The sequence below is a fragment of the Nannospalax galili genome, unplaced genomic scaffold, assembly GCF_000622305.1.
Source record: "Nannospalax galili isolate Female #2095 unplaced genomic scaffold, S.galili_v1.0 scaffold2085, whole genome shotgun sequence".
NCBI classification, from domain to species: domain Eukaryota; kingdom Metazoa; phylum Chordata; class Mammalia; order Rodentia; family Spalacidae; genus Nannospalax; species Nannospalax galili.
The window spans coordinates 197,236-218,706 of record NW_008353877.1 but is presented as its reverse complement, the minus strand read 5'-3'; the positions used below and the strand labels follow the sequence as shown (position 1 = coordinate 218,706).

The following is a 21,471-nucleotide window of genomic DNA, read 5'->3' as shown; positions in this document are numbered from 1 at the left end:
TGTGGTAGCAACTGACCTCAGAAGGTGAATCTCAGAAATACCCTCCCTGGAGGGGTTGATAGTGGAAGCTTCTATTGAAAAGCTCTAATGCCTTGGTGTCTGTCAACATGATTTGAAAAGGGAAGAGTTACAAAGATTCCCACCTCCTGACCTCAGCACTATTTTTCAGTACTAAAAACATGAAAATGGGGTGAAAGGGCATTAAACAAAAGACCATTAACAGTGCCACAAAAACCGCACAGGTGAAAGCACCCGGCTGTTGCTGCCATCTTCCCAGCTGTATAACTGGTCAAGGAAATCAATGCTCTGTTGTTGATGGATCTCACATCCTCTTTCCTACTCATTTCTGATTCATGTCTTAACCTTTTCCGGGATGACCACAGTGGCTTTCAAGATAAAGTAAAGAGAAAGCTCAAAGGAGGTCACGGTTTCCCACACCTCCAACATACACGAACCTCCTTCGTGATTTTCACACATCCACGCACCATCTGTACTTTGCTTTACTGAGTATCTGCCTTTAAAAGTACGGAAAAAGAAATCTTGTCTTGTTACCTTAAAGGCACGTTTTAGTTTTTCAGCACACATTAAAATAAACACAAGATTATTAAAATACAGAATGCAGTTCTGGGTCCCAGCTAAGTGGTCGTCTCGTGCATCTGGGGCAGAGTCAGGGGGTGTAGCACTGTTATCAGGGCTTCTGGGGGTCTGACTAGGTGGGCTGACCAAAGGCTCTGACCCAGGCCCTCATCAAGGCTTGGCTAATGCTTGGGAACTGCACACATTTGTGTGCCAATTTTTTAAATTTATAGGGATGGTTAAAAAAATCTTCCAAGCAGCAAATCTGGAAAAAAATTGTAATGTTAAATGTAATGTTAGAGCTAATGTAAATATTAAATGGGTCAATGACATCAGGCTTCTATGGAAAGTCCCTTTTGAAAAATAATTTTGGAAACTAGTGGCATATATTGATAAGTATCTTCATTTGTGATGAGTATGAATCCTTTAATTCACATCTCTGGGAGGGTAAGGGGTGTGTGAGTCTTTGCTTATGTGCATATAGGTGTAAGAGTATGAATTATTCTAGATGGCAAAGGCAGCAGGAATGGAACTGAAAGCTGGGCTTGGTGGTGCATGCCTGTGACTCTGGCACTAACAATGTGGAGGCAGGAGGAGGAGGAGTCAGGTCAGTCTGGACTACATATATCTGTCTTCGAACAATCAGAGACTAAGAAAGCAAGACCAAATCAAAGAACAATCTGACTAAAGCAGTGACTAAACAGGAGTCCATCAACTCCAGAATCTTCTGGAAAACTACAAGTGTTTGAGGGTCCTAGAAGACTATGAAGCTGATCTCCAAACATCCTTCTCAGCATCTTTGCACTAATTTAGCCAGCACTCTGACCCGGATGCTCAGCATGTATAAATAAATCTCTTTAATTTCTGCAACACTTTAAACTAGGCCCTGTGGTCATCCATAGGGAGTCCTGGGGGCCTCACTTTTGGAGGGCTAAAGCACCATCCCTGGCTTCTGAGAGCACAGGATACCAAGACTCTCAGTCAAGCCCCTTGTTGGGAATTACTTTCTACTGTGAGGAACAGCCTTGCTGAAGGATACAGCTGTTCCCACGGCCAGCCAGGGCCTGACAGGCTGACAGAGAGCACGGAGGCCCAGCCCTGGCCCAGTCCAACTCCAGGGTTCCCTGCAACTTCAGTTGTGATGGCGCTAGAGTACCCATCCTCACTCCCTAACAGGTGTATCTCCCAAGCACCCTCTGACAGATCTGTACACAGTGCTCTATCTGTGTACTGGGAGCCCAATCTCAGGTGAGAGAGCTCAATTAGAGATGAGGAAATGGAGATGCAGACAGATAAAGGGCTTGCTTCCCCAAGTTCACCCAATTAGCAGGTGGAAGTCTGTCTCCGGAGTGCATGCCCTTAATAACTCTGCACCTTTTAGGAAGTCACAGGTGAGTGCTCTCGATCCCCCCACTGCGGTCCCTCTTGCCCTTCCACAATGTATTATACGTCTACCAGACTCCAGGTTTTGATGCACTGAATCAAGAATTGTGGCTTGAATTCTGTTAAGAAGGTCTGTTGAGAAAGAAGATGGAGGTGGGTGTTGAGAGTGAGAATGGGATTCACAGTCCCATGAGCAAATGGATCTTCTGAGCCTCTTTCACCCCCAAGGAACTGGCATCAGCCAAGCTGACTGGGCTCTGAGTGTCACACGTGAGGTGTGCAAGTCACCTCTGAAGGAGAACACGTAGTCCAGCATGCATTTTTGCTCAAAGTCATGACTGGTGTCAGCTGCAATTTATGTCAGCTGTCTTCCTTGGTGCCTAGGAGATGTCCAGCTTGGCCAGCCCTGGGCTAACATATCTTGGCATGTGCACCAAGGGGGTGCTCTGGCCTCACACAGAGAAATGCACCGATGGGTACAGTACTTCTTTGTGCTGTTTTCATCCAGGATTTTTCCTGTGTGTCTTCCTCAACAGTGGGTATCATGAACACTTGATTACTTAAAATGTTTGCTTGTGCGGGTGTGGTGGTCCATGCCTTTAATCTCAGCACTTGAGAGGCAGAGGCAGGTGTGTCTCTGTGAGTTCAAGGCCAGCCTGGTCTACATAGTGAGTTCTAGGCCAGATGAGACTACAAAGAGACCCTGTCTCAAAAAGACCAAAAAAAAAAAAAGTTTGCTTGTGGTTTGTATTTTCACGAGAGAGAGAGAGAGAGAGAGAGAGAGAGAGAGAGAGAGAGAATGCCACATGCGTAGAGGAGAGAGGAGAGCATTGGATCCCTTGGAGCTGGAGTTACAGGTGGTTGTGAGCCATCTACTGTGGGTACTGGGAACTGAACTGGAGCATTCTGGAAGAGCAGCAAGCAGTCTGCTGCTGAGCCATCTCTTCAAGACCATATTCTTACTCTTTTTTTTAATATATATTTTTTATTTTATGTGTATGCATGTATTGCCTGCATATAGGTAAGTGCACCCCTGTTGTGCAATGCCTACAGAGGACAGAAGAGGCTGCTGGATCCCCTGGGACTGGAGTTATGGACAGTTGTTAGCTGCCATGTGGGTGCTGGGGTTCGAACCCGGGTCTTCTCCAAGAACAACCAGTGTTTTTAACCACTGAGCCATCTCTCCAGCCCCATATTCTCATCCTTTTAAAGCATAAATCCTAGGGGCTGGGGATGTAGTTCAGTTGGTAGAGCACTTGCCTAGCATGCATGAAGCCCTGGATTTAATTCTCAACACCTTGTGAACTGGGCATTTGGTACAAGTCATCATCCTCAGCTACACGGTAGGTTTGAGGCCAGCCTGGGATACTTGAAACTTGTCTCACAAACAAAAAACAAACAGTTAAGGTTCAGATAGCCCTGCCCCCTCACCAACAGGATCCCAAGGACTTCTCATGCTCCTGAGAAAAGGGAACCTAGCTCATAAGCACCTTGGTCTTTGAAGTCAAGAGAAGCAGACTTTTCTCCACTGTTTGGCCAACACAGCAGGCTTCCCCTTTGATCTCTGAAGAGGACACGTTTTAATAGTCCTGCTCTCCCACTCCCTGTCCCCAACTTTAAAAAAAATGCATCTTCCCGCCTTCTGCAGGAAGCAGAAGCTTCCCTTTTAAAAGACCCCAGCTCAATACCTGGGCAGACATATTCCCTTCCCCAAAGGGAACATGTCCCCTGTGAAATAAAGCTCTATCCCGCTGAGAGTTTTATCTGTGTCTTGGTGCCTCATCCTCCATTCGCTCGTTCTCCGCCAACTTTTTACCTATCACAATCAAGCAAGCAAACCCTTAAACAAACAAAAACAGGAAACTGCATATGTTCTAGGTCTCTGCATGCAAAAGTAAAGTAGATTTTTGCTAGGAGGATACTACTATGTATTTGTAGGATTTTGTTTGCAAGTTCCATTATTTTGCTCTAAAATTAGTTAGCAAACCACTTACTATATTTTGAAAATACTATTAAGAATAAATCTACAGGGCCAGGCATGGTGGTACACACCTTTAATCCCAGCATTGGGGAGGAAGAAGCAAGTGGATCTCCGTGAGACTGAGGCCAGCTTGGTCCCTATAGTTTCAAGTTCCAAGCTAGCTGTGGCTACAGGGAGACCCTGTCTCAAAAAGAGCCCCCACCCAAAGAATAAACAACTAAATAAAATCAGTTCACCCATTTAAAAAAAAAGGTGATTGTAAGACCCACCAAGAGCTAAGGGTGTAGCTTAGTGGTTGAATGTTTGTTTAGCATTTGCAAGGCCCAGGGTTTGATCCCCAGTGGCACAAAACACTTTAAAATGACCCTACCTCATAGGAAGTTCTTGTTTAAGGGATACATGGTTCCAGTTAGGATGCTGAGAAGGTTCTGGAGACGGAGGGTGGCAATAGTTGTACAACTATGTGAATGAATTTCATGTCATTGAATTGTAGGGGTCACACAGAGGTCACAGACAGTCACATTATGTTTCACATATTCTACCACATCAAAACCATAGGGTTAAAAAGACTGAACCGTGGCCACAGGAAAAGCTTTATGATGTGACAGAGGAAAGTAAATGGTAAAGGAGTGGAACAGGCTGGTATCTGAATGTGAAGAGCCTGGTGGATGTGTGATCACAGTGCTGGGCTGGCTTTGATGTCATTTTGAGGCCGGTTGCACCTTTTCCACTTTCTGCAATGGACATATTTATGTAATGAACAGAGACATGAGCATGCTATTCGAAGCACCTGAAGAAATAAGGACATGTGACTCGAGGTCCTGGTATACCCTCCCTTCCCTCCCCCAGCTTGGGAAGAAGGAAAAAAAAGCAAGGTGCTTCATCCTGGGTTTGTACCCCGGGGGCACATGGAAAGCAAGCATATGGTGTTGGGAGGTGGAGGCAGGAGGATCAGAAACTCCAAGTCATCTCTGGCTATACAGGGAGTTCAAGATCAGCCTGGGATACATGAGACTTCGTTCCAAAAAAACCCGACCAAACAGAAAAGCCCAAACCAAAACCAATGACAAAACCAAACCTGGCCTAAAAAAATCAAGGGGCAGAGTCCTGGCTTCAGCTTCATTTCTTATGTGCCAGCTGCCAAGGGCCACAGTTTCCTAGTCTGAAAACTATGGTGGGGGAAAATTCACTGATTTATTTCCGCTTTGCTGTGCCATGGCTCTCAGAAATGACGTCCTCTGCTTTCAGCTGCCTGTGTGTCTGTCTCAACTCCCCCTTTTATAAGGATACTAGTTATGTCATACCCCACTCCAGGATGACCTCGACTCAGTCCTCAATAGAGACTGTTATGAGAATTAAATGAGATACAATGCACAGTACTTAGCACACTATCCATCATAGAAAAAGCACCAAGCACTGCTGGCTGTTCCTATCTTCTTCACACTAGTTATCAAAGGTGCAACTGCCGTGTGTCGACCTCCTTCCTGGGTGCATTCTCTGATTCTCTCGGGGACCCAGTCCTGCCTTCGCACAGGGCTGCTATTAAAGCTCTCATAAACGATACACTTCCCCATGCTGTTTTTTGTTTAAAAAATAGCTACACCCCCCAACACCCCGCCGCCTTAAGGAAGTGAGACTCGAAAGCTTTGGCGAGAGGCATCAATTCACACAAATTGCTAAGCCACATTATTTTGATCTCTCAAATGTATCTGACAGCAGCAGGAGGAGGAGGCAGCTTTCTGGGCTTTGTGCTGTCTGCAGTCATGTGTAATTGTGTTTGAATAAATGCCTGAGACACTAGATTTTGAGATCTCTAGGGTTTTTTTTTTCTGTTTTAAAAAATCATTTTTCTGTGTGCGAGTGTGGATGCGTACGTGCCACTGCGCATGTGTGGGGGGTCAGAGGACAACCTTGGGTCCTCAGTTTCCATGTCGTTTCAGATAGGGTCTCTTGTTCACTGCTGTATACACCAAGCTAGCTGGCCTACGAGCTTCCAGGGACTCTCCTGTCTCTGCCTCCTGTCTCACCATAGGAGTGCTATGGGATCTGGCTCTATGTGGGTTCTGGGGATTCAAATTCAGGTCCTCATGTGTGTATGGCAAGTGCTTTACCCACTGAGCCATCTCCCAGCCTGAGGCGCCTGCTTTTGGAGTGAGAATTCTTGAGTGTGGTTCCTAGTGGTTTTACCAGCGATACACTGTGGAATTCTAACACAGCTACTTTACTTCCTGAACTATAATGATCCAATCAACAAACACTCATTTCACCGACTAAGAGCTAAGTCTCACTCAAGGTCCCAAGGGTGATTCCAATACCACTCTCAGAGGCTCCCAGGCTCCCTGGCAAGGGGAGGAGGCAGACTCACATCTAAACCACGTGAGCAGGGCCCATACTGCCCTCCACTATGGACATGGGGTTGTGGTCCCCCTCCTCCTGCCCAGCCCAGGTTGGCCTGTAGAGGGAGCTGGGAATACTGGGAATATCAGAATTTCTAAATAGTTAGGAATAGGGGCTTGAGTCAGCCAGATGGGTATCCTGGAATAAACTCCTTACTGTGCAATCTGAGTGTGTCACTTATCTGTGCCAAGCCTCTTTTCTTTACAATAGGATCGTTAATTACTCAACCATTCATTGATTCAGGCAATATTTATCAGGCACCTCCTATGGCCCAGGTTTAAGATACAGCAGGAAACAAAACTGGCACTAAGTGTGGTATGTCTGATGGGGAACCTGGAGAATGAAGCATGGGACAGGGAGTGGATGGGGGAGGGAATGGCAGTTCCAACTAGGGCATCTGGGAAGCCCTGGATAAGAAGGTGACAGGAGGGCAGAGACAGGGACACAAAGGAGAGGCCAGATGCAGTCACCAACACAGCCCGCTGGCCTCTTGGGATGAGCCACCCCCCGTGGTACGGCAGGCTGCTGTAGTATCTTGTGGTTTGACATGGCTGGGCTTGGGCCTCAGTGGAAGCAAGTTACTGAACAGCATGCTTAGTGTTCTGTGTGTGAAGGAAGATGGCAGAGACAGGGCAGCTCCAAAGGCTTGATTATTATTACAACTGTAGTTTATTGCTAGCAATTACCATTTGCAAACGTGAATTCTCAGAGCCCACAAGGGTCATTTTCTCGGCTCAGTCCTGGGATCCTAGCCCCAGAGAGAGATGCCCATGGGGGGCATTAAAAGGTAGGGAGGGAAAGACACCAACTTATATAAGGGAGTCACTATTAATGAATCCAAGAACATCAAGCCCTGACCACTCGTCTGCTGTCAGTTCTGATTGGTCACTGGGTTGAAAATGGCATTTTATAAATCAGCGAGGAGCTATGGTTAGATTCCTCTATCTTGTGTGGACACTATCCCAGCAAAGTGGCTAAAAGAAACAATGATGGCTGAGCTTCCTTCAGGCATATAGCCCCAATGAGCTGCTGAGGCACAGGGAGGTGAAGAGTCCTGGTGCCTAGATGTCTCAGAGATGCCAGACGTGCTGATTCACCAGAAACAAACGAGTCTCTCTCAGGCTGGGGCTGGCGACACCAGGCAGGGATGAAAGTGACATTCTCAGACCGAGTAGGAAGGAGATGGTTCCTGAGTCTCTTACTCAGGGTAAGGGAGGCCGTGGGGGTGGGTTGGCACAAAATTCAACATCCAAGGTAACAATTAAGTTATAGTAAAACTTCTTTCTTGGAAATGCTTAATTTTCCCATAGAAACATCATCTTGGATTAAATCCCCATGAAGCATGTATAAATGACGTGCCAAGGGTATGTTCTCAGAAAAAGGAGACCAGATTAGGAATCACTTAGGAAAGGCAAGATTTGGCCTAATCCTGGACCAAATCAGTCATTCTTGCATTCCCCTGAATCAAGTCAATCATTCCTGCATCCCCTGGACCAAGTCAGCCATTCTTACATCCGCTGGACCAAGTCAGTCATTCCTGCATCCCCTGGACCAAGTCAGTCATTCCTGCACCCACTGTACTAAGTCAGTCATTCCTGTATTCTCACAGAGGATTCAGAGGATGCAACTCCCAGGCACCAAGCCCTAAGGCTCCGCAGGTGGGAGTCATTATAGGGCACCTGTAGCAACTGGGGGTGGGCAAACCCAGCCAAACTCCTCAAAGGGATCCCGGGAGACCTGGGTGGGGTGCCACAGCACCTGTGTGATTAGTCTTATACATAATGCTAAGTGGTAATTCTGAGGGCAGCTGGGGCTGGAGTACCATGGAGCTCAATAGGAGGCAGGTCAGTGAACAGACACCTTCCCCTTTAGTGACTCAAATGCCTAGAGTGAGTGAGCAGGAGTGAATTCAAAGGCGAGTCTGCTCACAGGCAGAGTTTATGTGGCTGTTTTGATGTTGACTACTGTAACCTTGACACAGGTTAATAGATTGGCTCATCGAGTGGATGAAGATGAGCTCATCCATGTGAAGTAGACAGGCACCTTGTAAGTATACCGTGACTGTCACTGGATTCAGTTTTGCTTCACTGGACCTGCATGAACCCCGTTCTTTGAAAAGTTATCCTCAGAACACAGGAGCGCTAACAAGAACTGCAGTAAGAGCAATGCCTGTCGCAGCACTAAACACTAGTGAGATTTCACATGGCAACATTTCGAAGTAGGATATGTTTCCTTCAGTTCTGCAGAAGAGGAAACTGAGGCACAGAGCAGCGAATATCTTCCGAGGTCACCTAGCTCCAAGAAGTACTTACTATAGTTGCTTCCTGTCTGACTTCAAAGCTACAGCTCCTGTTCTAGCTCACTGGAGCTGTTCCAGGTTCATTTCATGTGTTGGAGGTGGTTGGTTTGAGGGCTCAGAGCGGGAGGGGACTCTCAGATTGCCTCCTCCATTACGTGTGTTTGACCCTGTTCCACTGACAACATAGTCCAGGATGGAGTGGGGACGTTCTGGAAAGGTTTGCTGTTGTTCCTCAGTGACAGTCAAAGAAGGCTTGTGAGCAGGCGGGACCTTATGATGGAACACAGTGAGTGGCACTGGGAGCTACTGAGGTCCCTGGGACAAGCTTGATTTTCTAGAACATGAAGTGACACATCACAGTTGGTCTTTTGCAGAGCTTCTGACAAATTCTCTGGTGATGGTCTGCCTGGTGCAGAAATCTGAGAATTGGGCAGAAATCACACTACTCCCAAGAACAGAGTCATGGCGTGCCAAATGACAATTCCCGTCTAAATTTCAGAGAGGTAGATTGTCTCCAGTCTCACTGGAGTGTTCGATGCTGTCTTGTCTCAAATTTATGGTGAAACAGAAACAAACAAACCTATGCTCTGGGCTAAACAACATCAAATATAAAGCACAGATGTGTGGCTAGTGGGAAGCCTCAAGTTTAGCTTCCATATTGGAAAATAAAACCAGCAACCACAGCACCAGACAGGTAGGAGAGATAGGTCAACTCACAAAGATGATGTTTATATGTGTGTGCATACATGTGTGTCTATGCATGTATGTGTGAATGTGTATGTGCATGTGAATTGGTATGTCAGTGTGAGTGCATGCACCATATGTCTATGCATGTGCATCTGTGTATGTACATGGTGGGTTAGGGTGATCATACATGTGTGTGTGAACATGTATGCATGCATGTACACAATGTATATCTATGCATGCACATGTATGCAAACATAAGTGTGTTTATGTGTCTATGCATGTGTGCATGCACATGGGCAAGTGTCAGTGTGAGCATGCACATGTATGCATGTATCTATGCATGTATATGCATGCACACATGACTGGATATTCAAATGCTTATGCATGTGTGCATGCACATGGTGGGTGTATCAGTTTGAGCATGCATGTGTACCTGAACATGTCTGCATGTGTCCCTGTATGTATGTTATGTGTACATTATGTGTCTAGGCATGTGTGTACATATGAGTGTGTATAAGTGTGCATGTGCATGTGTGGGCATGTGCTGTGCATGTGTGCATGTGTGTATGTGAAGGTCTCTGGATAAAATGTCAACTCCTCAACTTCAGGATGCTAAGCAGACAGTAAGGATGGCGTGGTGGGCAGTTTGAGGCCACACTGCACTTTCCTCAGGAGGAGCCTGTTTTCTGTACCTGCCCACCTTTCTTGGACTACTTGGGATTCCAAACAAACTGGACTTTGTGAACTTTTCTTCTTAGTAAAATGTTGGTGGAGGTGGGAGGATGACAATGGGAGCATTTGAGGCTTAGTAGAGATTTAAAAAACCCTAACACAAACTTTTAAGGGCTATGCTGGCCAAGGATGGGTCCTTCTTGATCAGCAACAAAAGCTCTCAGGTCAAGAGCTCTGGGGTGGCCCCTGCCAAGTCCTTACCCTTTGGTGAGCTCAACCCAGAGAACACAGCCATCAAGAGAAAGGTCTGAGTCGAGAGGGGGTGGGGGAGGCCTAGGACAAATGCTGCACTGAGTTCGGCCCCACAGCTAGATGAGAGAGGCTGGCAGAGGATGAAAGGTGGTTCTGTTATTTAGAGGGACAACAGGTTACCCTCTCTCTGCTGTGAGGACTTCTGCATGGAGCCCAGTCACAGGGAGTGAGGGATATTCATAGGAAACAGCTTAGCAAAAACTAGCCATCTTTTCAAGGTACTCCTGGGGACATCTTCCCTGTCCTTACAGTCAGACGCCTTAGGGAGCCACACTGTCCCACCCAAACTCAGTGCACACAGCCCAAGACACTCAAGAAAAACTATACATGTGTTAAGTTGAATTGAGAATCTATTAGCTTAGCCTTTCATAGGTAGAACACATTAAATATGATGACTTTTAAGAGAATAATCAGAAGAAGAGCTGGGATATGGCTCAGCTGGTAAAGCACTTGCCATGCAACCATAAGAACTTGGGTTCAATCACCAGCACCCATGTAAAAAGCTAAGTATGTTGGCACATACTTGTAATCCCAGTGCTGGGGACGTGGAGGCCAGCAGACCCCTGTGGCTGACTGGCCAGTCAGTCTAGACTGATATTGGTGAATTTTAGGCCAATAGGAGACCCTGTCTCAAAAGAAGCCAGGTGGACAGTCCCATAAGGAATGATACCCAAGGTTGATCTCTGGCTTCCACACACATACACATGTGCACCTACTAACAACCTCCCCCCCAAATTAATCAGAAGAATTCTTTTTTTAAAAAAAATATTTTATGTGTATGTGTGTATTGCCTGCATGTAGATAAGTGCACCTGTGTTGTGCAATGCCCGTGGAGGACAGAAGAGACTGTCGGATACCCTGGGACTGGAGTTATGGACAGTTGTTAGCTGTCATGTGGATGCTGGGATTCGAACCTGGGTCTTCTGCAAGAACAGTCAGTGTTCTTAACCGCTGAGCCATCTCTCCAGCCCCATAATCAGAAGAATTCTTTACCAAAGGGTTTACCACAGGGAGAGCCATCTCATCTTGGTCTCACGTACCATAAGGATTTGTCCACTTAGAGAATACTGTTCTAAGCACCTAGAGATGGGAAGCACTAAACAGCCAGCACCTGTGTCCTCAGCAAATATCCCCAGGCATGTTTGAAGGGCTGTCATCACATGCCAATGAACCTAATGTACCTTTGTACAAAAAACCAAGTTCTAGGAGTCTGTTAAGTCCTGAAGTTCAGAATGGTGACTGTGCACAGACATGAACTCAGCATGTGGCTCAGGGTTGTACCCAGGATGGGTACCTGGCAATTATTCAGCTTTTGAAGCTTTCTTACTGACCTCCAGGAAAATGGGGGTAGAGTCCTTGTTTGCTTACTCTCTTAGAGGAGCCATAACCTTCCCTCCAGGGACCTTGGGCACACCCTGGATCTTGTCCAGCAGTGACTGTCTACTTCTCCACTAGCCCCAGTGGATGGGGAGTTTACAGAGCAGGGATCACATGCTGTTCCTCTCTACTCTCCACCCCAGCACAGGCTCTGCTGCAGGGATAGGATGTGCAAGAGAGTGGGAACAAATGACAGATGGATGTAGGAACCTGAAGTGCGTGTGCGCGCGCGCGCGTGCATGTGTGTGTGTGTGTGTGTGTGTGTGTGGTATGAGTATGTATGTGAGTGTATGTGTGATGTGGTATGTGTGTGAGGGGTGTTGAGTGTGTGTGTGGTAAGGTATGTATGTAAGCATATATATGGTGTGTGTGGTGTATGCAATGTGTATATATGTGGTGTGTGAGAGAATGTATGTATATGAGTATATATGTGTGAGTGTGTGTGTATGTGGTGTATGTATGTGTGAGTGTGGTATGTGTAGTGTGGTGTATATGAGTATGTGTGTAATGTGTGTATGTGAGTGTGTGGGGGAGAGAGAGAGAGAGAGAGAGAGAGAGAGAGAGGACCCAGTGATTCTCGAGGTTGCTATCTGACAAGCATCTAGATGCTTGTTAATACATGAATCCCTAGGCCTTACTGAAAGGTCAGTGAATGAGAAGGTGGGGCCAGACTGGGGAACCTGAATCTTAACATTGATCTGGGCTCTGGAAGATCCTGTAGTACAGACAGGAGCTATGGCTCTAAACAAACTGGGCTGAGCAGGGTTCCAAGTCTCTCTCCCTGCAGAGAACGCTCTGAACTCCTGATGACTAAGCGGGTTTGGCAGAAGAGGGGGTTCTTGGTGAGGAAACATTCAGGGATTCCTGACTTCGGGGTTCCTCACAGGCCTGAACTTCACAACTATGTCCTCAGAAGTCAGAGGTGTACAGCATGTCCCTGGCATTGCATGGATTCTTGTTGTCATGGACTCTGGTCCCCAAGAACAAAAACAGAGTAGGGCCCTAGGCTAAGCTGGATCTTCATCCTGGGATTCAGAGAGGGAATTTCTTCATCAAATGCCAGCCAGGGAGCCCAGGCCCAGATCCCAGCAGAGAGCACATGCTGAATCAATTGGAACTGAGTCATGGATATAATTAATTTAATGCGTTTAAACGATTTTCCGTATAGTAAACATGCTGAATGAGGGTGACCCAGAATAAAGTGTGTGCCTGAGAGGGGAGATTGTGTGTGCGTGCAATGAAAATGCTCCATCCAATGGAAAACACTCCAACCCATGTCCACTGCTGTTCCTTTCCTTTCTAATTCCATTGATAGCTGAACTTGGCCTTCTGTGGCCTCCTTGGACCACAGAGGCACTTTTACTGTGTCAGAGGATGTGGTATTTTTGGTGATCAGAAGATAATTTTAATGAGACCTGTCTGCAAGCCAGTGCCAGGTGCATCTTAATTTGTGACAAAGGGACAAGTGGGAGCTAGAACAAAATACAAAGGGGTTTATTTTGTAGCCTTTCTCGACTAAAGGCGACTCATGAGGAAAGCAGGGGCGGTGGTGGAGCTGGTGGAGGTATGGTAGGTCTCACTGCCATGGGGCTCTGCCAAACCTTGGTGCTGGGACACCACAAGTCATTTCCCTTCTCTAGATCAGTGTCCTTTGGTGACATGAGGATGTTGGCTCTGAGGGCCTTTAAGAGTGTATTCGGGTCTGCCATTTGCTGAATTATGACTCACAGACTGGTGCAGGTGTCAAGGAATTTCCCATTAGAAAGAAATTCATCTTCAAGCCCTGGAAAGCATTTTAACCCGTCTTAGCTAATTGCTCATCAAGTAGTGATTATTTGGCGCTGATGACAGGGCATGCCTCGATGGGGTTATAAATGATATCCCGCAAGACACGCCAAGGCACTGAGGCAAAGGGCTTCCAAGCTTCTCAGTGCGCCATCAGCCATGGCAACCTTGAGTGCCATGAACTCATCCTACCAATGAGAAACGAAGCAGAGAACAGGCATGCCCTCACTGTGAAGCAGCCTGCACGTCGCTCCCCACCTCAGTGTGAGCAGAGAACGTGTGCAGTGTGCAGTGTGGGAGGGGAGTCAGAGCTACTGCAGCTGGTGGGGAGGGGCTGTGGGATGAGGCCTGAACAGGAAGGGTGGGGCTCTACTACCCAGAAACTCCTCCCCATTCCTTTTTGAGAAAGGGTCTCATGTATCCCAGACTACTCCTGAACTTGCTATATAGCTGAGGATGACCTTGAACTTCTGATCTTTCTGCCTCCACCTCCAGAGTACTGGGATTACAGGCCTGTGCAACCATGCTCAGTTCTGTAGTGCTGGGGATCAAACCCAAGGCTTTGAGCCTATTAGGCAAGCACCCTAACAACTGAGCTACAGCCCCAGCCCGAGAAGCCACTTTTTAATAAGGGTCTCACTATGTAGCTCAGGCTGGCCTCAAGTTCACAATCTTCCTACTTCCACCCCCTAAATGCTGGGATTACAGATAGGTGCCACCATGCCTGGCTTTTAATAAGATTTATATCTGGGTGTGATTTTCTAATAAGGGGTTCTGAGGATAAAGACATATTTTTAAGCCATAGTTTGAAGAAAGTGGCTGCAGTTTCCAGTCTGAATCTAGGCTGCGCTATTAAAAACATACCTGGCCATTAACTATCCAGAGCTTTCATGTCTGCATGTGGGAGGGGGAGAGGGTGTCCGCCCCTTAGGTCTTTCTACCTAGGTATTTTGAAAACCAACTTCTCTTTCAGCAATGTCAGAGCCTCTCCACCAGCCAGGGCAGCTCCGGCCTACATTAGAATAACCTGGAGGGTTGTTAAGGCTCCAGTCGCCTGGTACCTACCTCCAAAGATCCATTTGATGGGTGGTGCCAACAACCACACAGGCAATGCTAACCACACTCTAAGGAACAACTAGTGTCCTTAGCTTGCCCCTCCAGAGTTGGACCCCAACTTACCTTCCTAGCCCCACCATCTACCTCTTCAATGTTCTGGCCCAGGTGATTGTACCCTTCCCGCCCCCACACTTCCCTCTTGCTCAGCTTCTACCTGGTCAGCCTGCCCTGAATGTCTAGGGCCTGCTCACCACTCAAGGTCAGATTCAGATGCCACATCTTCTAAGAGGCCTTCTCTGGCTTGCCCAAAGAGCTCATTGATATCTCTGAGGCTTGTAGGTTTTCCCCTGTGCTGAGAACTTTTAACCGTTCCATATCAGTTTTGTTCAGTTCCCACCCCTATATCGGAGCCACGGTCTCTATACCACTGCACACACACATCCTCAGGTCCCTCACAAACGTGCCTGCCACCCCCTCAGCAGCCTGAACATATCTTCCAACTCCAGGATTTAAGAAATGCACAATCCTCTTGTCTCATCTGTCCGTTGCACTACTCCAGGGTAGACTGATTAAATTACTGAGTTAGCACATGGGACAGAACTTTTATCCATTCCTCCCATCCTTCAGGGAAATTTCCTGTATTTACTAAAAAGAGTATCAGTGGCAGAGTGGGTTGCCACTCACGGCCATTCCCAGAAGGCAGCGTCATGCAGCCAATAAGACCTAGTTCAAATCCCAGCTCTTCTTCTGGTTAGCTGTCTACCTACAAGCTCTGAGCTCTAGGTTGCTCATCTTTAATGTGGACAAACACAGTACCTACTCCTTATGGAGTCACAAAGATGCAACAGGGGCCTTAGGAACAGTAGCAAGAGCTGGCACTTCCTGGGGGTCAGCACCAGACATACCCAATGGGGTGGAATCTACACAGTGCACCTAGCTCAGTGTGCCAAGGGCTGGCATGGAAGCCCTGGGTACATGTTCAAGAACTATTAGCTATTATCAGTGCTAATTTTCCCAATATCCATGCAAGGCATATATTACCATTTGAATTTCCCCAGTGAGAAACTTGAAGTTCAAATCAGGTACTCTGCACAATAAATATTAGCAAATAACACACATGGCCTTTTTTGATTTGGTACCAGGAATTGAACCTATAGCCTCGGGAATTCATGACAAGTGTTCTACTCCAGAGCTGTATCCCCAGACTTCTTCTTACTTTTAATTTTGAGATGGGGTCTCACTGGGTTGCCCAGGCTGCCCTTGAACTGACTCTGAATGGAAGGCAGGTATTGAACTTGAAACATTCCTGCCTCAGCCTTCCAAAAAACTGGGATTATAAGCCTGCACCACCAAGCCAAACACAATGACTAATCTTTGTAATTATTTTGTAAGGAAGGTACCGTACCCATTTTGTGAATGAAAATTCTGTAGTTCAAAGAAGGTAACTCATAAGTGAAGACCCAGTATTTGAACCTAACTTTGACCCTTCCCACCCACCTCATGGTAAAGTGCACCCTCCTGTGCTGTCTCCTCTGCTTGACATTTCTTATCCTTGAGTCATGGGTTGCTTCTCCAGAGAAAGAGAGCACACATCACCCTGCCCCTCTTTTCAACATTCCTACAATCCTGCAGCCCACAGGACATTACCCCAGAGAAGAGAACACACATCAGGAAGTACACAGCAATGCCTCTTTTGACCTTGTATGACTCCCAAGGGCACTAAGGAAAACAGCCCATCAGGCTTGGGACTGACCGTGACCCCGAAGAAGTTGGTTTCATTCATGGCATTGAGGATGATTCTACCCAATGTATGGTCAGTGTAGTTGAAGTCCTGGATCCGCTGGTGCCTGCTGCTGGAGTGCAGCGTCTCCATGGCCCTCTGCAGGGTCTTGGCGATGACCCAGATGCCATCGTAGGCGTAGCCATGGAACTTGCTGGGCCCCACACCAGAGCGCTTGCTGTTGTATTCTCTCTCATACTGCTGCGGAGTCTGGAAAAGTCATAGGGTAGGGGACACCAGGTTACTACAAGGTCACTGGGCACACTGATACTCTCCACATTGGGTCTGCTGTGCACTAAGCTCACTATCCATTCTGTCATTTAATTCTGTAACCACATCCTATGGTAGGAGCCATACTGCCCCATTTTACATATGAGGACGTTGATTTACCTAGGTCACAGAGCCAGTGACTAACAGGGTTAATTGAGCCCTATCTGCCCATAAAGACTAAGCAGAGGGTGTAATACACCCTAAACAGACCTCCACCTGATGCTTGCAGGGCTGGAGCGCTCATGGAGGCTCACTTACTCTGTCTAGAAATTGAAGCTATATACAAGTTGACAGACTGTTCCATGCAATATTTTCAATTTCTCACCATAATAAATGCACCTTCCAAATTATCTGAAAGGCCTGATATGAATTCAGCATCGAGGAGCTCCTCAGAGCTTCTGGTCAGACAGTGCATAGGGAAAGCTAGCCTATCTGGGCAGCCTGGCCCATCCATTCTACTCCTCTTCCCCTCCTGCCACCTCCAGTCTGCAGCCCGGCCAGGCTCTGTCTTTACCTCCTCTGCCCTCAGCCTCGGGATCTCTGGATCACCCCAGAGATAGTACTCTTAAGAACTGGGGCTGAGCAAAGCCACAGGTCCCCAGGCTCTGGAAATGGCCCTAGGATATGGGCAAGGAACTCAGGGCATGGTTTAGATGTGTCCAACCTTTTTCCTTTTGACATGAGGTGGTCATCTACAAAATTCACAATTAAGAACGATGTAATGGGGGCTGGTGAGATGACTCAGCAGTTAAGTGTGCTTGCTATTCTTGCAGAGGGCCTGGGTTTGTTTCCTAGTACCCACATGGTGGCTCACATTCATCTTAACTTCAGTTCCAGGGAATCTGACACCTTCTTCTGACCTTTGCAGGCACCAAGCATGCACATAGTACATATACATACACACAGGCAAACTCATATACATAAAATAAAAATAAAATTTTTTTAAAGAACCATGCAACTGAGTTAGCAGAAAAAAATCACAAACCCTCTAATGGTTTAAGTAAGTTTACTATTCTGTGTTGGCCTCTTTTCTTGGCTCTCCTTGACCTCATGCATGTGAACCAACAGGTTGGATATGCCTGGTTGAGATTCTAGAAGGTTCTAGTGGGCTGTCCCCGCAGCCCTGTGGATTCTGAGCCCCATAGGGTCTAGACAAAGTCCTCTTAGACATGGGCCCTGAAGCAGGTCCCATTTGCAAGGGCATGACTGTGCCTCCCACTTTTCTCCTGAAAGATATAACAGGGTCTATGAATAGCTCAGTATTGACCCACAATTTTCCCCTCCCTTTGAGCTGAATTTTATAAAAGAATTCCATTATAATATTAACATTTTGATTTGGTCACAAAGTTCTGAAACTGCCTTTTTACTCGAGTTCCTGAGGTCGCCCTTCCACATGATGCCATCTGCGGAGCCCATGAGCTCTGCCCCTCCATGGGCTTTTTCTCAGAATCTTTCTGATCTCCTCAGCTAGAAATACCTTCAGAGCTATCTATGGGAAAACCCTCTATGGAGACAAAGCACACAGAAACTGTGTACTTCTTTATATGGGGAAATGCCCTTAGAGATTGTTATACATACGTTTGAGTACAGCCAAGGTATAGAGACTGGTGCAAGGCCACATACGCATGTGTGTGCACACGTATGCATGTGTGTGAAGCCAGATGACCCAATCCCATGCCCGTTGCTCACTGACTGTGAAGCCATCATTTGTCTTTGAAAACTAACATAATTGTCCCTAGTGAGTAGGCAGAGAAGGTAGATCTGCACCATCAAAGGTTGAGGGCTGTCCTGGCTGGAACCCACCTTGCTAAGAAACAGGGTTTCTTGTGGAGTCACCCACATGCCTCTGCAGGAGTGAAGTATGTCCAGCAATGACCCTTCTGCCTTCCCTCATCTCAGGCCCTCTGGAGGCCCAGCCTACCTCCCCACCCATCACTCATCTCCAGCCAGCACTTCTCTGTTTACCTCTACAAACCCAAGTAGCACTTGACTTCAACTTCGAGGAGACCACTACCCCTCTAGGTAGGCTCAGCTCCTCCAGGCACGTCCCATAGGAAATCACCGAACATTCCCATCTGTCCTGATGTCTGTCCACACAGGTTCTCAAAGCACTGCTATCCTTCCTGGCCATGCCCACTCCTCCTAGGGAGCACAGAGCTGCCTAGCACGAGGTACACTATCTTTCTTGAGCCTTTTGTGTACCTCTATTCCATCAAGTTTCCTTGTACCCCAGGGCTTTTGCACTGGCAATCCCAGGTCAGAAAATTCCTCCCCCAGCTCTGAGACATACCATCATCTCTCATCATGACTTCCCTGAGCCAGGCCTTGTCCATGCAGGATTCTGTATTCTTTCTACACTTACCACTTCTGTGTGCCCTGTTGGTCTGCCCTTCCTTCCATATCTCACTAGCACTGGGCACCATGGGGTCAGGATGTGGTATGTCTCAGTCATTTTGTTGTCCCCCAGAGTCACACACCTGCATAGACCTGTTAAGGACTCATTCTTGCTGTCTGCTAAATCCAAATGCACCTATTCACACACCTCAGGGCTAAATGATTCTCCCAGATACTGGATACCGAGCGGTGCCATCCCACTGTGTGGAGGTGCACCCGTTTCTGGGCAACCTCCACAAAGGGTGTTTTATTTTATTTTATTTTTTAATTTATTATTTTTATTTTATGTGTATGCATGTATTGCCTGCATACAGGTAAATGCACCTGTGTCATGCAGTACCTGCGGAGGTCAGAAGAGGCTATTGGATCCCCTAGGACTGGAGTTACAGACAGTTGTTAGCTGCCATGTGGGTGCTGGGATTCGAACCCAGGTCTTCTGCAAGAACAACCAGTGTTCTTAACCGCTGAGCCATCTCTCCAGCCCCCACAAAGGCTGTTTTAATTTAAAAAGCCATTTTCAGTTTGCTAAGAAAAAACGTCTTAATTTGCATTTTTTAAATTATTATCATGAGCTCCTTTCAAATATTGACCAAAAGTTGTTTTTACCTCTGAGGTAAATTTCCTTTATTCCTGTGATGACGGTCAGGTCTTTCAAGAGTATGTTTTAATGCTTGTTAGTTTTCTAGTTTTTATTGCTTGGCTTGGCGTGTGTGTGTGTGTGTGTGTGTGTGTGTGTGCTGAAAATTGAACCCAGAGTCTTGTGCATACTAGGCAGGCACTTTACCACAGAACTACTTCCCTACACTGGTTTTGAATTTGCAAGCTGGGACAGCGACATGCTTACTCCTTTCCCAAGTGCATTCTCCTGCTGAGCTAAATAATTTCAGTTTAGACTTCCACTGTGACTATACTGAAATAACTTATGTCAGACTGAAGAGCCCAGAAAGAGCACTGATGATGACAGCGTTGGCTATAAGAATAACTCCTCATCAGACAGCAGAAAGCAAGGGGGCTAAGGGTGGTGGCACACACCTGGAATCCCAATGTGCAGGAGGCTGAGGCAGGAGGATTATGAGTTCAAAGTCAGGCTGGGATATACAGCCAAAGAGGAGGAGGAGGAGGAGATGAGGTGGCTGAACAACAGGAGGAGGAGGAGGAGGAGAAGCGAGAGAGAGAGAGAGAGAGAGATAGAAGAGCAGCTAGGATCCTGGGTTCTAAAGAGAGATGCTTTGAGAAAGAAGAATGTTCTTGTTGGGGCACTGACTGGTTCATAAGCAGGAAGGTGCATGGCTAAAATAGGAAGTGTTATTCCCTCAGTGGGAAGCCAAAGGCTGTATGTAGTTCAGGGCTGTCAAGGTACCAGATTTGAAGAGTGAGGCTGGATGGCAGGGAACATTTTTACCAGAATTATTTAATAATCAAGTTGAATAAAGCAAGGGGCAGAAAAACAAAGCAAAAAGGGCCAGGAAGGGGCTGGAGAGATGGCTCAGCAGTTAAGAGCACTGATTGTTCTTGCAGTGGACCCAGGTTCGATTCCCAGCACCCACATGGCAGCTACAAACCATCCTTAACTTCAGTTCCAGGGGAATCCGAAGCCCTCTTCTGACCTCCATGGCATTGCATGACATGGGTGCACTCACATACATGCAGACAATACACTTGTACACATAAAATAAAAATAATAAAAATTTTAAAAAGGGCCAGGAAAATGAACAATCTGTTCAGAACCTAGGGCCAGACAGCACCCTAGGATTTCAGTGGAGAATGCTGAAGGGCTGACCAGTAGGAATAAAACACATCAAAATAGACCGGACTAAGGCTGGAGAGGTGGCTCAGTGGTTAAGAGCATTGGCTGCTGCTGCAGAGGACCTGGCTTTGGTTCCCAGCACCCACATGGCAGCTAACAACTGCCTGTCCTCCAGGGGATCTGATACCCTTCTCAGGTAAGTCGCACACATGGTGCATTTATGCAAGCAAACACTCATATACATAAAATAAAAATAAATATTAAAAAAAAAACAGACTAGACCTTGCAAAAACCAAAGCCAGTTCCAGAACCATCTCCAGCCCTGATTGTAATAAGAATCCAAGTGAATTCAACTCAAGGGAAAGACAAAACTGCCTGCAGTCTTTACAGTTTCTCATATATGTTGCACTTAATTGAAATTTACCAGATACGACTGGAGACAGGACCAAACATTTTTTAAAGGAAAGAAACAGAAAACAGTGTTCTAGAAATAACCCTGCAGGAAACCCAAATCTTGAAGTTATATGACTTGAACTTTAAAAATTGCAAGGTTTATATGTGCAAATAAATAGTTGGAAAGATGTGGACTCTTACCCAGGAACTGAAAGCCACAAAAGAAAAATAGAGAGGATGAAATGGAGATTCTGAAGATAAATGTGTAACCGCTGAAATAAAAGATTCAGCGGGTGGATACACCAGCAGAAAGCAGACCAGAAACATGACATTGCCTAGTAGTTAATATTCAGACACAGGAG

The 21,471-nt window shown here is 46.6% G+C and overlaps 1 protein-coding gene across 1 annotated transcript in view; it reads right to left on the bottom strand.

Annotated features, from left to right (window-relative positions):
* Positions 1 to 21,471, bottom strand: part of Gabbr2 (gamma-aminobutyric acid type B receptor subunit 2) — a 296,026-nt gene that overhangs the window by 145,049 nt on the left and 129,506 nt on the right. Inside the window, exon 7 of the mRNA XM_008850966.1 lies at positions 16,279 to 16,515. Coding sequence (XP_008849188.1) covers positions 16,279 to 16,515 — 237 coding nt within the window. The remainder of the gene's footprint in view (positions 1 to 16,278; positions 16,516 to 21,471) is intronic.